The sequence below is a fragment of the Protomyctophum bolini genome, assembly GCF_963924005.1.
Source record: "Protomyctophum bolini genome assembly, chromosome: 15".
NCBI lineage: Eukaryota > Metazoa > Chordata > Actinopteri > Myctophiformes > Myctophidae > Protomyctophum > Protomyctophum bolini.
Genome location: NC_137876.1, coordinates 35,481,832 through 35,500,697, shown reverse-complemented (window position 1 = coordinate 35,500,697; position 18,866 = coordinate 35,481,832). Strand labels below are relative to the sequence as shown.

General features: G+C 43.3%; 1 protein-coding gene across 2 annotated transcripts in view; it reads right to left on the bottom strand.

Annotated features, from left to right (window-relative positions):
• hs6st1a (heparan sulfate 6-O-sulfotransferase 1a) overlaps positions 1 to 12,677 on the bottom strand; it is a 54,320-nt gene extending 41,643 nt beyond the window's left edge. For both annotated transcript variants that reach the window (XM_080783064.1, XM_080783065.1), the window contains exon 1: positions 11,876 to 12,677. In XM_080783064.1, coding sequence (XP_080639190.1) covers positions 11,876 to 12,399 — 524 coding nt within the window. In that variant the 5' untranslated portion in view covers positions 12,400 to 12,677. The remainder of the gene's footprint in view (positions 1 to 11,875) is intronic.
• Between the last annotated feature and the right edge of the window lie 6,189 nt (positions 12,678 to 18,866).

The window sequence follows — 18,866 nt, the reverse complement described above, 5'->3', positions numbered from 1 at the left end:
TGGCGTTGTTGTTGTTGTTGTTGTACACGTGTGTGCAGACTGCAGAAGCTCTCTTTAATTACAAATTGATGATCGCGAGTCGCGACGCAGATTCGCGTCGGAGAATCAGCTAGAACAGCTGTGTGGATCATTAGCAGCACCAGCGCTACAGTGAAAAGTCAACTGATCGACGGACAGCTATTTTATAAAGCTAAAGGTTGTGCTTCCTTTGTGCGTGCAGGGGTTCACTTCTGTTCGTCGCGGGTGCTCTTTATAGTCTGTTGTCTCAACGTGTCTACTCTACGGTGCAGAGTAGCTGCGTGCTCGCAGCGCACAGCCGCACACTGTGCGGAGCTGGCTGCGAGAGACCTTTTTTTTCCTTCCTTTTCTGATGGTACGTTCAATGCGCCTCGGAAACACAGGATAGGGTGAAATTTACCATGAAAAAACAGTGCAACCACGGATTTTACCGGTGCAAGCACTCCGCGAACGATGCATCGAGATTTCACCCGTCAATTTTACCGACACACAGTGAATGAACCGATTCACTCGCATCGCGCACGTCATAATCGATGTATCGATACGTATCGATTATTTTCCACATGCCTAATACACAGCTTAACATCGGGAAAGTTACACGACTCAGCCACCCAAGTGATGGCAATAATACTAATCACCGGTCCGTAGTCTGAACGTGCATTGCATGTAAACTCCTCAGACGGTTGTTAAAGTTTATTGTTGGATACTGTTTCTCCCTCTGTCATTTCCTCGTATTTCTAGTTTATTGAAATAATGTCATGCGCATTTATCCAGTGCAAAGCCTACTTCAGGCCTGGTTAACTAGATTTATAATACATTTTGACGCTCTTTCTACTGAAATGAACGATTAATTTATTTATATGGAGGAATCCCTGCTATTTAACATGCGTCTCAATTCGGGAGAAGGACAGCTTGACACATCTCCTCGCTGCTAACGTGCCTATTGGATGAGAATAGGTTGTGGAGGGACTTAGCGAAGGGCTAATTGATTATTGTATAGTTTGATGAAAACAGAGTGATGTGATAATCATGGAAGCCCATTTCCGGAAAGAAAGAGTCCCGACTTAAGTGTAACGATTCCGACCGTATAAATATGTGCCTTTCTCACAAATGTGAGATAGACAATTGCGTGTTAAAAAATAATTTGTAAATTACTCACAACTGCAAGAAAGAACATTTTAATTAAATTAAACAAAGGTCGCAAAACAAAAACACTTAAGGGCAGAAATGGGCTTCAATACAAAACTTGACTACGTCAACACAATATGATACAACAGTGATAATCTTAATATGCTGACCTGTAGTATGTGATGCAACAAATCTTAAATAGCCTATTAAAACATGTAACCTACAAGCTTAAAGAGAAATTATAAAAAGGTGCTTATGGCATGGGCACAAGGTTATCTACATCTATTTTGGTGTAAAATATCTTTCACAGTTAATTAAAACAATAAACACTAAGTGCCTGCATTAAGAGGCAGCAGGGATATCATTTTAGAAACGGTCGCCTGAGCAGCCTATCAGAGAGGTCCTCTCCGGCAGCCCGCTTATACCCGGCGGTCAGCTTTCGACGTTTCCCTACTATCACAAGACTTTTTGATAGAATGTGCGTCGCTGTGTACACTCTGTTCTCAATTGGCTTTAGAGATTCATCTAATCCACTGCCTTTGCTCCCGCTTGCTTTGCGCGAGAGAGAGAGACCTTTAACGAAGCCTTAATTTAATCTTTTGTGTACACTCACATATTCTTCAGGACATTTCTAGAAATGTCATGCTTTGGGTATTCACAATAATAATAATAATAAGAGAGAGAGAGAGAGAGAGAGAGAGAGAGAGAGAGAGAGAGAGAGAGAGAGAGAGAGAGAGAGAGAGAGAAAGAGAAAGAGAGAGCAGTCCGTCTCCATTGTTTATCTCAATCTCACATCAGATCAGATCACTGTCAGATAAAAGAAGTTCCTGACACATCACTTCCTCTATCTGGAAGAAGACGACGTGCACTCAGCACTGGGGACTGAAAATGACAGGGTAGATTGGGAGGGAGGGGGGTCGTCGCCGACTCGTCGTTAACTTTTCGACAGAGCAACAGAGAGAACTGTAAAAGACAAAGTGAGAGAGAGAGGAGGCGGCCACACAAGGGGATATGAGGGGGAAGGAGTGCGACTGAGACTCAGGCAGCAGGGAGAGCGCAATAGAGAGACAGAGGGAAAATACAATCAAGAGCTAGAAATGAGAGGAAAGGATAAAATACAGCCCCCTCCCCGTGCGCACCGGATCCACTTCAACGTGGGCAACACTTTGGGAGAAGAGGAGGAGCGAAGAGACAAAGAGGTGGTGAGACGGGACCTAAGAATAGTGTAACTGGATTAGTTTTTAACACCGACCTCTATTCACTAGGGCGGCAGCAGCAGCGCTCGCTCAGCTTCTTCCTTCCACAGATCTGTGTCTGGTTACCACTGAGGCCCTCTGGCCCACTTCTTTTTTAGAAAACCATCCACTTCAGCCGCTACGCAGACCCGTACTGAGATTTCCAGACGAGGTGACATATTGGTTTAACCCTTATTTAACCAGGTCAGTTGACTGAGAACTGCAAGAGCTGGGGGGCATATACGTTTTATATTTGTGTGTGTGTGTGTGTGTGTGTGTGTGCGCACATGTAGAAGGGATCACAACAATGAAACCTGCAGTGACAAGATTCTTATGGCACATAAGCAGTCTGTGAGAGGGGACTGGGCTACATACATACGTACACAATCAGACAGATTTAAGCGAATCCCTGCTGAAGAATGTGAGATACTGTGATTGCAGACAGGACACACATGCGCTCCCCATATCCGTATGTGTGTCCTGTGTATATGAGAGGGAGAGATCTACAGCTTTGCCCTCGAGCAAAGAAGACAAAGCAAGTGCAGCAAGGGGAGGAATCTCTCCCTTTCTCCCTGAACGGCATCAGCAGTTTAGCTCTCCCATTGGCGTATGCATCACTCGCTCTCTTTTTTCTCACACACACAGAGCAGGGAAGGATGCAGACACAATAAGTTAGCCTATACCCTGAGTGTGTGTGTAGTGTACCCAAATGAGAGACAGTCACACTCCCAATCAGTTCAAACTCCTCCCCCCGATTCAAAGCAGCAGGGTTGGATTTGCATTTTTCCCACAATTCAATTAACACGCTTGTCAGCCTCTCCTCTGCGTTCACATGCATCCTCTTGCACACACACACACACACACACACACACACTTTATTCATAAACAGAACCAACGTGTTTAGAAAATGAATTATTCGTAAACAAATAACTGAGACGAGCTTGGAATGGGGTCACATCCTGTCTGGGCATTGACATATCCTGGGACTTGACAAGAAACACAGGTCATGGATACAGAGAAATACAATCACTGGGGAGTGCTCTCTCCCTCTCCTCCCTCCATCCCACTCTGTTCATTCTCTCCCCTTGCCCTTCTTTCACTCTCATCGCCATCCTTAAGAGCATAAAGAAGAGAGGGAATGGGGGAAGACAAGGCATAGCCACAAGAGAAAGTGGCACAGTGGGGGGTAGGCTCACAGGAAGAATACTGGAGACACCCAGGGGCCAGCTTGAGAGATCACAATGAAGGGAAGGGGTCAAAAGGAAAAGGGCGAGATGAGGCCCAACCTGATTTATAAAACCAGGAAGTAGGATCAGCCAACAGAACATGCTGACTTTTCCGTGGGGCCAGCTAATGACTGCAGCAACCCCCCTGTCTGATTAATAGCCTGTAATCCCATTCTCATGGTTAGCTTAATTTAGCATTCCATAGCACCACTCATGTCCAACCTTAGAAATGTGCACGCTAATCAACCATTTGCTTTTGGCTAGCCGCAGCTAATGCTAGGCTAGGCTAATCAATCGGCAGTAATCCTGTTGGCGGAGCCACTGTAGCGTAGCACCCCTCATTACCAGGCATAGAAATGTCCGCTAATCATTCACCGCACGGCTATTTGTCCCCACAGCTCAAGAATCACTCTGGAGGGGGGGAATGACATTTGACAGTCAGCAACAGAGGGTGGAAGGGACACGACTGACAGAGGATGTGTAATGATCAGCAGACAGATCACTCGTAGTTTTCTTTTCCTGTGCTTTCTCTGTCCATCTTCCTTCCTTGTTGTGTGTAACCACTTGACTTTGCTCTCCACCGGTGTGTCAGTCAAGTTTTATCAATCAATGAAAAAGCCTTGTTGATCCATAATGGCTAATCAATACTGAAAGCTGAAGGTGGAGACACTAAGCAGACCACCAAGAGTGTTTGAGCCACCTTTCTTTCGTGTCTCCTGCATGTTTAAACAATCGCAATGCAATTACCGTATCTTAGGGCTGTTGATTTTGCCTAAAAATTAAATCAGAAAAAAGATCCTCTCAAATAGGCCTATGTTGTATATATATATATAATAAATTTGAATTTTCCTACTGGAAATAAAAAGCATATGCGTGGTTATATAGGGACACCTAACAATCTATGCCAAAACAATGGGAAAATGTCCATCTTTGTGTATTTTTATATCAAAAGTATATCAAAAGTACTTCCTTTGAACGAAAACGTGCTGCGTGATGACATGTTGAGTCCTGCATGAATAGAAATCTTGATTCATTCACCTGGTTTATTCCCATTGCTGTGTCCCCTCAAAACAGCTGGTTTGGATTACAGAACTACTCTATTTTCAATCAATCAAGATGACATCCAGACAGTGTATTACTCGTTTTAAGCGTAATCATCATGCTAAAATATGTATCTGAAAACATTAGAGATTAGAAATAATAAGCCACAAGCTTTGCTACCCGTTTCTCCGCGATATGTAAACAAACAAACTCAACGCACACTTCTGTCTTGTCATATGGGCCATATGAAAATGAAGCCGCTAGCTCTGTTCAACTTGATAAAGCTGATATGCTTTTATTGTGAAGGAAAAAGTTTGAGTGTCACACATCCTGGAGGTTTCCGCGTGCTGACAATAGCCGATCTACAAGCTCTATGTGTTGTGAGCTTGCAGATCAGGTATTTTCAGCATGCAAGTCTTCACTTTGTTTTTAACCAAGACAGACAGCGCTCCTTGACGCAAAAATAACAGTTAATGTAAGGGACTGTAGGTCAGGTTATTAATAAGCTATGAGCTTTTTTCAGTGTCACATTATATTCAATCAAACAACATGTTTACCTCAGCGTTCTGTGTCTGCGTGGATCAGCTTGAGTGAGCACACATCATGGAGTTGTGAGCTGCGCGCACCAGAGAAAGTGCACTGCAAAGAGAGATTACATTAATTTGGTGTCGGACTCTGGCTTATTATGCTTTAGCAGGATCGGGCTGGACTTATTTTGGCCCGCTTTAAAGATTTTCATTTTTTGACATAGTCAACATTACAAAATCCGATTTCTATTCCAAATCACACAGCCCTACCGTATCTACATATTCAATGTACTTGTTTGTGCCATTTGGCGTTACACTACGTACACAGAAACGTCAGTTCATTTGATGATGAGGATTCACTGCCATTTTGCCTCCCTGAAGATCAATGCCAAACAAAATGGGACCAATTATTAGTACATACCTTAAGTAACTTTCATTAAAGAAAGACAATGAATAGTTATCAAACATGGGTGTATTTAAAGTTATAACTTCCTCATTTACTTATTGCATCGACTATACAGTAGGTTAGGGGTAACGAAGGATATCGAGTTAGGTTGACCCGAGCTTGAACCTCAGTTAGTTGGAGTCAGTAGAGTAGTAGCTGGGACAAACCTGTCAACACTTGCTTCGAGCTACAGATGACATAACACAGATAATCTCACCCTTTCATGTGTGAGCAGACTGTTTTTCCTATCTTGAGGGGTGAAATGGTCCTAACTCCTCCCTAGGAAATCCCGGAAGCATTGTCCCTGGCGAGCACTATTTGTGAAACCTTTTCATTGCAGTATTTATTGACAGGGTTGAGAATATGAGTTAGGATTATAATTAGTCATGTTAAAGTTATGGTCAGGATGACATTACGGTTTAGGTATAATAAAATGGCAGCGTATCAAGTTAGGAAAGTCCAGATGAGGTACAAAGGACTGTTTGTGAACTTTGTGTAGGTCAGGGTTCCCCAATTAGTTTTCCCCAAAGCCCAAATTATGTCTAGGGTGCTAGGGTTCATGCAAAATGTTTGTGTTTCATATTTTTATTAATTAATCTTAGAATAGATGTAGAAGAGCTATTTGACAGTTGCAGAAACATAATTGCCTTCCTTGATTCATTAACGAGCGTCTCAACGAGCCAGGGGTTGGTGAGAGCCACAGCGCAGACCATCTATTGGGGAACCCTGGTGAAGGTGCATGCACGTCGCACGGTATATATACATTCCTCACAGTGTCAACATGAAGTGTGTCTGGCAGCAACTACTCACACACTAACCATTGCAGGGAAGGCCAAGCTGTGGGAGTAGGCCAGGGGGATTTACACCAGGTAAGAAGGCAGGAATAACTGGCTAGAAGGATGATGTGGGAATATTTGCGGGAATGATGGAACATTGTGCCAGCATAGCCGGGATGAGGATGTAACCGGCTTTGGCGCACCCAGGCTGCCGACACTTAAACCCAGCTAATCTGATGGGATTAACACACACCGACCTGCCTGGCTACACACAGCCTGCCTTGCACATGGCCACACATGCTCAAACACACCAAAATAGCACGTACGTCAGCCAGCTAGCCCTCACCGGCCTTGGCAATTCCCTAAAGTTCAACTGGATTCCTAATGCTCACGGCTGGCAGTCTGGCAAGTTGACGATGACATCGTGCTGCTAGGTTACCACATGCACACACACACACACACACACACACACACACACTATGTGTGCTGTGAATCTAAAACAGACCTATTGAAAAAAGAGTAATGCCTGCAGCTTGACAACCGTGCTAATTGAGTACACCCCCCTCCCCAAGCCACCTCCTCAGCAATGAAAGTAAACGTTTTCACCTCATCGTCCCTTCAATCACACCAATGGCCGTCCTATCATGCCATGTGGCATGTCCTATCATGCCACACTCATCCTCATGCTTCCCCGTCTTCGTACCCTTCACTGCTTCTCTCCATATCCTCTTCCCTCCCCTCATACATGTAGGCCTAATCATTCATTAGAACCAAGGCAGTTGTCCATTAGGCAAAGCAGCCATTTTGGAAATTGCAGCAAATCTTCCATGAAAAGACATTTCCTCTAATGCAGTAGTCACGCTCTGGGAGAAAGAGAGAGAGATGGAGAAGGGGGGGATTGATGGAAAGGAGAGAGGAGAGAGATAGAGATGAACAGGGGGGGTTTGATGGAAAGAGGAGAGAGGAGAAGGGAGAGAGAGAGCCCCGCAGCCATAAAGCCACCAAGCGGAAAGCAAGCCTGCTGTTTGATTAGAGAATGACACCATCATGGAGAGAGGGAGGGACAGTGTTTTAGAGGCGAGCAGAGGGGATGAAGAGGAGGCGGGGTAGAGATGAGCAGGAGTGAGGAAAAGAGTGAGAGAGATAAACCAGAGTGTGATTCGTGAGGGCTGAAACAGAGGCGGCAAAATTAGCCCCATCACTTACTTCACTAGCTAAGACGCTCTATGACACTTCCAGCCCACACGTCTGATTGTAGGCTGTTACTTTGGGTAGGTATAGTGATAGGCAACTTCTTAACCAATTAGAAGATCTCAGATCAGAGCGCGTGTTTTGTCAATTATAAGTGGAAAATCAAAACCATTCTGAACACCCCTCTGCTCCCCTTCTGTGTGTGTTCATCATCTGCACATCTCCAATGGACATTTATCTCCCTCCCCCTGTATGCCTTCATATTGCTGAAGCATGACTGCTGCGTCCTTTAAACAATCATATAGCGAATTGTAGTATAGCATATACTAAGCATATAGTTTCGCTAAAAGTCCCTACCACCCCCACCACACACACAAACACAACCAGTCTTTCTCTCTCCAATAAACAACAAAGCACGTCCATGACCAAGTAAAATCCTAAGTGTTCAACCCTGTTCCCACTCGCTTGAAATGCCTGCAATTTACTGCCATTTAATTTTGGCATCCCGTAGGAATTGGAACATGCACTTTTGAATGTCGGTATCACGTCACACTACCTAGTCCGAATGCCTGCATTGTAATCACGGTATGTGAAGTTTGTGAATGCAAAGCATCACTTTACCGATATCATGACAGTGCAAAATACAGTGTGAAATGGTAGTGCTTACATAAGAGATGTTAGTTTGCAGACTTTGCACAAACTTAGTATTTTTTTTACTACATTTTTATCACACGATTTTTGTAACCTCCGGCACAAACTTGTTCCATCAAAAATTGCTAAATAGAAACAATGGTGGTGAGTGAACCGTTACTCTGAACATTAGACCCACCCACCATATACTCTGCTGGCATGGAATTGTTATTTTTTTTGTTTTGTTTACAGCAACCTCCAACTTGCTTTGACATCATTTGTCTCTGAGATTTCACAGTTTCTGGTGACAGACAGTGTGTACTCTCTCTTTCTCTAATACTTATTTGCCTTGTGTTTGAGGTTAAAGTCCCTCAGACAAGAGGAAGACTATGCAACTGTGGCAAAAACTGTTCAATTAACAGAATGCTTAAAGGAAATGGCTTACTTAACAGGGATTCCAGACAAGCCATTTTGTTACTGTAATCTGACATAATTATATCAAACTAGTGGTTTACTAGTGGTAAACTAGGGGGGGGGGGTGCTTTTCTAGCGCGCCGTAGCTCTGAGCATGGGGGTGGGGTTTATCGGCAGTTTGTCTTTTATGGCAGCCCGATTTGGACAAAACTGTGGAGAGTATTCCGACATTATGAAAGACAGATGTATACACACAAAAATGTTGAGCTATCAAAATAAGCGATTTAGCAATAAACCCTCTATGCACAGTCGGAGCTGTGGTGCACTTGAGATGTTATGTAATTTTTCCACATGTAGCACTTGTTAGATATAATATCAGATTACGGTAAGAACAGTTCATCCAAGAATTCTCCTTTAAGCCCAAAATAGCTTTTTGCGTTGAGAACATGGAGATTGTTTTATTTTGTTGCACACCTTCACAGTGAATGGAGAATGCAAAAAAGATCAGACAGAAGAAAATATTTAATCGGAGAAGAAACAAACAAAGACAGGGGTCTGTCTACTCTGCAACATAAAAAAATGATACTCCAGAGTATCTCAGATGTCCAATATTCATTCGTATCCTCATTACTTCAAACCGCATTTTTTGTATTCATCGTTTAAAACACTTCAGGGGGTAAAGCGTTTCATGCACAAATGTGACGTGTGTGTTTTAATGTGAATTGAGACACCTCTCGCGCGAGCAATCACATTATAGTACCATTAAGGCGGGTGTGTGGGAATGACTCTCCCACTTGCCTATGCTGACAAATTAATGTACAGTATTCCAGGGGGAAAAAAACTTTACACCTTGACCTTAACATTCTTGGTTTTTAATTGCGTAGAAGGCGTTTTTACTCTGCGTTAAATAAATAGGGTTTTACAGTGTATATGTGCGTGCCAAATAATCTCTAAATTGGTGTGTTTTTACTCCCTTTTAAAAACTAGATATTCTGAGGTAGCCTGAGGAAGGTCGCAAGACCGAAACGTTGCTCTCTGCTCTTTTAAAATAAATGCTCTTGAACCTGACAAGTGTGCGGGTGTCCCTCCTTTCTCCTACGTTGTATGCCTTGTCAAATTGTCTAACGGGTACGCGGAAGTCATCCCTCTATAAAAACTAGATATTCAAATTGTGTCTGCCTCTGAGTGAGCTGAGCATCTTTGTTTTGTCTGTGCATGTGTGTCTCAGGTCTGTAAGTAATCGCTCCACTTGCCGAGGCCAAAGGCTCCGTTTCAACCATATCTACTGCACTGCCGACACTCACAGCAGATCTGAAAACCATGCGTACCACACGGCTGTGAGAAATCCCTTTCCACTAGTCTGTAAACACAGATGATCTCTCCCTCCCATGCACCCTCCCTCCCTCTCCGTCAGTCAGTGGCCACACGCAACCACTGCTGCCACCCTGGAAGACAGATGTCACCAACAAGCTTCACCACAATGACTAGAAAGACAGAGAGACAAACAGATGGACAGACAGAGAGTCAAAGCAAAGGACAAAGAGGGAGTGAGAGAGGGACACAGAGACAATGAGGCAGATGGAAGTCAGGAAGAAAGTAAGAAAGTTAAAGAATTATAATCAAATTGAGTCATGGGGACAGATAACTTCCAGTTCTTAATGCAGCAGTGTGACTCAATGTTCTTTGTCTTGGAAGTGGAGCTCTCTCTGTGTGTGTGTGTGTGTGTGTGTGTGTGGTGTGTGGTGTGTGTGTGTGTGTGTCAAGGTGGACTTGTTCTTCTTCAGGGAGGGCAAGCTTATTGTCCCTTGTCAGTAGTGATATTACAGCAAATTAAAACAAAAGCTGAGATCTCCCTCCCTCTGTCTGCGCTCACACCCACCCAGGTTTCTTTTTATCATTCCTTCCTCAACTCCCTTCCTGTGCCTGTCTCTACATACAGACAGGGGCACACACATACATTAAATCAAGTTGAATACAAAGCCTGTTTGTATGCAAGTGGACGACAGACACACTTATATTAAGCCTATGTGTATGAAGTGTGGAAGAGTCCATCTATCCTGGATCTAGCGTGATATGTCAGCTCTCCATGCAGGATGGTCAGACACGTTATCACCTCTGACCAGGAAAACCACAGGAGCTGGGACTGACGCCAACAGCAAATACCACTGCTTGTGTGTGTGTGTCCCAGCGGTAATAATCACCCGGATTAGAGTGGAGCCAAACCCCTGCAGGGTCCCCTTGCCCCCTCCCAGGCCAGCCCAGCCAGCCTGCAGCTCTGAACCCCCTTGTTTGAGCAGCCCAGCCCGACTGACAAAACAGAGCACAAACTCTCTATTACATATACATTATGTGTGTGTAATATATATATATATATATATATATATATATATATATATATATATATATATACACACACACACACACACACACAACTAGATAGATATCTATCTATCGATTCTGCATTGCTAAAATACAATATTAAACGGACACCTAAACCATTCAATAAGCATAGCCTTTAACCACAAGGGTGCAGTGAAATGGAAGTTGATACAGTTGTCAATATGTCTGGAAGAAGGATGCAGTGTTTCAAACAAAAGAGAGTGCAGTGCGGAGAACAAATAGCTCATAATTTAATAACAGCGGCTGTATACGGTTCCTTCTCAATCAATCAAGACGCTTTCAAAGGCAAAACACCCAACCGTTTCTTGTGTCGGGTCAGGGTGAGAGGCTTTAATATTTGATTGTGAAGGAGCCCAGCCATCCAGCTGCTGCCTGCCTTTCAGCGAGCGCTCGGCTCCCTGGTAATGGCATTTTTATCAACAATTGTCAGAGACACTGTTGATCCTCTCTGGCATTTATGGGAATACTGGCTTTAATGTGCGACCAATTGTCAATCAACAGTCGTCTTTGGTTATCCATCAACAAACCGGGACAGACTTTCCTCGTCATTATTCCAGTACCCTACTATCGTTTCATATCTTGCCATAATAATGTCCCACGGTCCCACCACCCACTGTAACAACAGACCCTTGATCACGCTGCTAATAACAAGCCGTAGACCACTATAGTGACTCCACACTCGCATTAAAAGCCGTTTTGTCAATATGAGTTAGAGGATGTGGAAACTGGAAAATATCCGAATTTAAAAGTGGGATTTTTAGAGATGTAGCCTGAAATAAAGGGTAATAACTTTTAAGTCTACACCCTGCCGGAACAGTGGAATAAACTATATGCTCGTTTTTACCTTTGATTTTTTAACTTGTTCTCCTTCTTGTTGAGAACCCCTGGAACACAGTTCGTGAGCTCGGTCCAGTCGGCGTGCAAGCCGCAACTCCAGCCCGTAGAGAAGCGAGAGAAGAGCCAGGTTTCCTTGCGGTTCGGTCGGTAGCAGGTACATTTCTTCTGACCCGGTCGACAGTCGCAGGGAACTTCCAGGCGAACATTTTGCACCAGGTGTCTCCCGAAGGTAGTTCCTCCCGTTTTTTGTATGTGCAAAAAGACGATCACGTCCTCCCCTTTGATTTGGAAATCGATTGTTCGCTCCAGATCCCTTACGGGAAAATAGTATTTCTTCACGTAGTGGGGGTCCGGAGTGGGAAAGATATCCCCCTCGTCCTCCTCCGTGAAGTAGCCGTGCGGGGAGCCGAAATTAATCACCCCGGGAGCCACGTACTGATAAAGGATCAGCATAAAACACACGGATCCCACAACGATCAACAGAAATTTGCTGCTCCTCTCAACCATGTTCCTTCTTCCAGTGCGGTTCATACGCTACCATTTCCCAGTCGAGCGAACAGAGAACAGAGAACGCCGAGCTTCATTCTCGCTGCGTCTCCCTTTGCGACTATGCACCGAATAAAATAAGTTGATACATTGTAGCCGCGCTCGTTCGTTCTTTACGACAAAATACACATTGTTGCAACCCGCTGGATTCCTGCTCGCCCCGTTTAAGTTCGCTCTCGTTGCATCGCGCGTGTGTGTGTGGGCTGTGCGTGCCGTGGTCCTATCGGGCTCACAGCTCACAGTCACTACTGCATCACCACGGAGTTATGTACCCAGGATGCAGCGCGAATCCTACCTTTTAACATAACACATTCCCGTCGTTCTCTCTCTCTCTCTCTCTCTCTCTCTCTCGCTTTCTTCACTGACTACACAAAAACGAATGAAAAGGAGAATTTTAATTTCTTGGTTGACATGCACCACTCAAAGTCAATGGCTCGCATAAACTTCAGAGTAAGCAGGGACCGGGTAGTAGTCATCAACAAAAGGTCACATTTATAGTAGGCTAGATTAGAACTAAGTGGGGGAAATTACAGCGTATTCTTGTACAAATACATAGGCCTACTGTATGAGTCATACACTGACTGTCGGTACAAAAAGTAACAATGTATCAAAGACAAATAATTATGACTGTAGCCTATAGGCCTACATGCCACAGATCTGGGAGAAACATTATTTTAACACCCTACCCAATACCCGTCCCATACCTCCTGTTCTTATTGCACATTTGTTATCTTATGTAGGTCTACTACTATCTCTGGTCCATAGCTCTAATGCGTAATTATTATTATTATTATTATTATTATTATTATTATTATTATTATTATTATTATTATTATTATTATTATTATAATATGCCATGTTACAGCTACAAACAAAATCAGACAGACAGCAACCATTATTACCAAGTATTCTACAGATACATTCTACAGATAAACGCTCCAGTGAAGCTTATTAACGTTGTTTATCTAAGCTGCTTCACAATTAAAGATTGTAGTCGTGCAAGAACCATAAAATCAACAGTTCACGTTGCTTCTTGCGTTTCCACCGCTGGTGGTCACCACTGAGCAGCACGCCGATGAACATCATTGGATTATTAGGTCCTTTCTCTCTCTGCAGCAGAGCAGCTGAGCAACTTGTCAGGCTCTACATATTTATGTTATTCTCCCAAGGGCGATCGATTACTGTTGAACATGTTTTGACTAATCATATCTGAGAATGAGAGAGAGACATGTTTCAACTGCTGGATGTGGAGATAAGACTGGCTTTTGTAAAGTTACCAAAGCTGACAGTATATCTTCTAGGTATAGAGCGAGGCCTACCCCAGTTCCCCACACAATATTCATATTCAACCTATTACTCTATTGATTCATAACAAGTCTAAATGACATCCGTGGGACCAGCCAAATAACCACACAGGATTTGAAAACAACTAGAAAGATGTATTGTGGCGGCGCGACTTATGTTGCTGCGGCTCGTGCACTAGCACATCGAAATTTCGTTTTTCTGCTGTTCACAGTTGTAAAAATGACAAATAAACCTATCTATCTATGTTTGTTCACTGCTTTGAATAATATGCCAGTGGTCAGGGATAAAAGGTGCTTTTGTGTTAAATCAAAGCAGTGAATTTACTAAACCTATAATTTGCCTGTGGTGATGACTCATGATTTGTAAGCACTCTGTTTTCACAGAATGTCTTGAAACCTGTTTTAGTGCTATTGATAGGCAGGGACGGAAGGGGCCCTGAGCCAATAATTATGTTGGGTCCCCCATAGCGTGTGTGTGAGAAACAGTTTATCATCTTTTTTACCTAAATTTAACACAATCAACTGCCAACCATGGAGCCCTTGGCAGGACAGGTGTTTTAACCCTTAACCATGACGACACTCTCCTGTTCGCGGGTCAGCAGTGGTTCGCCAAATCACTGCCCCTCTCATCTAGTCTTATAGAGTCTATAAGACAAATATATAGACAAATCCATGGAGGACGTGGGTCGCAAACCAGCACAGATCAGCCACATCCGGCCAACAAGGCACAGCATCCATGGAGCAATGTCCTGCCGATCAGGCGCCAATCAGGCACTGACCACACAATTGTCCTTTCTCTTATAATGCCAAAGCCAACAGGAGGCTCTACCTGCCTTGTGTGTTCTTGGGGGATTGCAGGCACTGAGAGGTCTCTAGAAGTGTGGTTAGCTTCATGTCTAGGGTCCTCCTACGTCTCACCAGACAGTTTGTCTGTGCAGTGTGCATGTGTCCGTCCATGTCCACAGACTCCACAGACTAGTCCACACTTGGCCTTACTCTGATGAATTTGAGTCAAAGTGGTTTGTTTGAGCCTTCTCTGCGTCACTGTCCTTGTTGTTGCCGTTGAATCTGTCCTATCGAGTCTCTCTTCCTCCCTTCCACTCGGGAGACTGGGGGTGTTATTGCTCGTTTTTGTGCGAGTGCTGCAATAGGGTCCTGTTACCCGCCCATTATCCTTTCTCTTGCCAGAGCCAACAGGAGGCTCTACCTGTCTTGTGTGTTCTTGGGGATTGCAGACACTGAGAGTTCTCTAGGACACATTCTTTAACTATTAACTGGTGCTCGCAGCTCACTAATGTTCATTATGGTACCGTTTTTATCTACTTGGTCTGCGTTTCATAGAATAGGCCAGTCAATCTAAGATTTGACCCAAAAGAAATTGCAATAGTAATCATTCAAGGTTTTTTATGATCCTTAGGGTCATCCAAATAACATATTAAAAATGTGTATTACAGTATATACATTTTGGATCACGGTAAAAAATAATAACTAATTTTAATGTGTCAAACTATAGGGGGTTTTCATGATTCATGATTCCAAGCATTTGCTTTGCACGAAAAACACTCCTTGGGCTAAAAACAGCCATAACCTCTTGCCCAAATGTGCCCAAATGTGATGAGGTCAGCACATTTGGTGCTATGGCCTAATTTAGCCCAGTGAGCTTAGATTGACTGGCCTAGAAAGACTGTGGAGAGTTCAACCCGCCTACCAGTGACATCATCGATTGGGATCCAACCTAATATAAACGGCATGCTTTCTATTCCTGAAAGGTTAGCATGCTTCAATGGAAGCCATTGTTCTTAAGTTAATAAAATAAATATTTGAAATCTTGTTTGAAAACAAAAAACCTGCCTAATGATGTCACAGGTAGGCAGGTTTCTGAGCCCTGCTATGAGACACAGGTTGAGTATAGATACAGTGCCCCTCGGGGCACAGGTCTCCACCAGGGCAGGTCAGGTTGTGGCCTCCTGGTGGCGCTATAATAGGCCAATGTGAAAAGGGTGCCATTTCTTCTTGCCTTGGATGTCAATTGGATGATTTGAGGCATTTTGTTCCAAAAATGTGTTTTGTTCCAAAAATCCACCTGTTGGTGGCGCTATAACAGGCCAATATGAAAAGGGTGGGATATATTCCTCAGCCTAATAGGAAAGTCTTTGAAAGATTTGATGTAAATTGCACGCTGTGTTTTTTGAGGCTTTTTGCGATTTGAGGCTTCATGTTCAAAACTGGCCAATCCTGCAAACTTTGAAAGCCAATGTTAGCCAATTAGGATGGAATATTAAATATCTGACAGACAGATAGTGTAACGATTTGATCATGCAAGATGATTTCAACTGAATATATATATATATATATATAGGCCACATGACGTAAATTCTCCATTCATTGTCATGGCATTTAATGTTTGGTTGTTGCCACAAAAAGCCGATTTGTTCAGACACATAAATTCTCCTTTCATTGTCAATGGCAAATGTGTTAAGGACAGTTAAGGACAAAAAATCACACCTGTGTAAAGTGAGGGGCGCTCAGCGGCGCTCCTATCAGCGTACATCATCCTTCTCCATTCATTGTCAGTGGAATCTACACTGGAATCTCAAGAATCTACACTATGAGTGCGTTCGGAAATGCGCCCTGAACGCACTGGTGTGCTCTCTTGTCGTCCGTTTATTCAGTGCACTCAGTGCGTTGTCGTTTGAAAATCCAGTGCGCTGCGCACCGGGTGTGCCGAGTGCCCGCACTTAGCGACCCTACCCTGAAGCTGGGGTTGTCCGGTGTGATTCGTGTGAATGCGTCACAGCTGTGGTCGTTCGTAAATAAGGCACACTGAACGTACTCTGTGACGTCACCGCCCACCACACTCAACAAACTGACCACATTCCCGGTGCGCATTTCCGAACGCACCCTATAGCTGAATATAGGAGGGGCTAGCGCCCCTCAAAAATTGCTTTCCCAGAGCATGACCTATTGATTTAGCGGCCCCTGCCACTTGAACAATATATCACTCTTGAAATGAATACCTGTAGTGTTAGGAGTACTTTTCGAGGACCCCAATGCAATGGATCTAGGGTTTTTTCCTTTTAGCATCCATTTGTATAGAACTGTTCTGTGCTTTCCCCCCATTTTTTTTGCAAACTGTAAAGTAAAGTACTGGTATTCTATATTCACTTATAGGGGGAGTCTTTTTTTCAATGCCCCCCTGTTTTATCCATAGTCCAAATCTGGACAGTCACCTGTGACTCTATAGTGATGATGATGTCACCCACTCTTTGTGGAGACCCATTTTGAAGCCTCAAAATTGAATGCCACCATGTTAAACTAATTTGACAAGATGGTAGAGCTGGGGAGATGCATTCTTCCGCCTGTGTTTTGATCACTGTGGTAGTAGCCTATAGAAGTAGGGTCATTTTCCCGTTGACTTCCAGGCAATCAAACTTAATTTTGCAACCAGTGGATTTCCCCCTGCTAGCTTTTCGATAGAGTTGTTTCTATATTGTTGGCTTAATTTTTCAGGCCGGAAGCTTCCTGTTTGGTCTTATCACATTCTGTCCTTTGCTGCTCTGTTCTGTACTAACCATATCTCCAGTAAAGTAGCCCACAGGCCCATAGAAACTACATTTGTTTGAAGCCATGACTTTGACAAATCCATCCAATTTACAATCACATTTTGTGAATTAGCTACCTACATTGTGCAGAGGAGAAAAAAGATCTTGGTATTAGTTTTGACTAACCTGTTTGCACCCTGTTGGAAGACGTATTTCCTTATCCTCTTTTTTCACAAGATTATCTCAGCATGACGTGAACTAGTGTGGCGAAGGCAAACAGCATGTGAGGCTGGTCTCAGGCTTGAATAATTCAAATTACTTATTTACATGTTCTTTATTTACAGTGAAGCAGCACCCGGCTGTCACACCGCTCTTTCTCACTGGTGTGATTATGACTTCTGCCTTCCCTGTGGCATTACCCAGTTGTGTTAAATAGTGGGAGGTTGTGTTTCAGCCTGTCTGTCCGTCAGTCTGCATGTGAGTGCATATGCGTTTCAGTGAGACAGAAAGTGATAGAATATTAATACTGCATATGGATTTGTTGAAGTGTGTGGGTTTATCACAATATGTTTGCGCGTGTGTTTGTGTTTGTGTGTGTGTGTTTTGCTCTCACCATATGCAGTATCATTATTATGAGCGGCGTTACTTAAAGAAGATGGATGCTACAGTGCGCGTTGCCCTCTGGCTCAGTTATGGAGATATGACAGTCTCTTTATCATCAGAACCAGTTTACTATTGCCTTTGCATAATGACCCTGCTTAGGCGGATATTTCCATATTCTTTCGGGGCTCTCTGTGTTTTACGTCCTGTGCTGGTGACTGCATGGGTCTTTTGCTTCGAAAAGTATTTTATGTGCGCAGTATTTTTCTTGTGTGAACTTTGTCTGGTAAGACAGGCACTAGTTGCATTCTGCGGTCTGTTATTTCACAATATCAGAATGATATGTTGCAGAATTAAATGTTGCGATGGAAGCGTAAAGTTTTAAGCAAATAAGCTTGCTTAAAACAGTAATCGTAATTGTGTGATGAGGGAGACAATATAGCATTGCAATTGAATTACGCACATTGCTGGCTCACAATAACTCACCTGACCTGGCGGAGACCTGTTTTCTGAGGAGCACTTTTATGCTCCTAGAGGGCAGGCCAAGGAAAAACCTAGAGGCCAAGAAAAACTATTATTAAAATAATAATAATAATAATAATAATAATAATAATAATAATAGTAATAGTAATAGTAATAGTAATAGTAATAATAATAATAATAATAATAATAATAATAATAATAACTATAGAAAAGTTGCAAAGTGTGGTTGCCGCAGTCGCTTACATAGGCCCCTCCCACTAATACTTTCAGCCAATTACAATGTCACGTTTTGTTATGGACAAAAGGGCCATTACAATTACATTTTGGACAGGTGTTTTAATACAAGGTTATTGATCCTAAGCCACTGATTGTATTGTATGGTGTAGTCCTACAGGAGTCACCATAACAACTCCAAGCCGACGCATTTACTACGTAATGTAGACCTTTATTAATCCCCCCCCCCCCCCCCCCCACGTCACATGGTTTTGTCTGAATACCATGCAAACAGGCATACGCCATACGT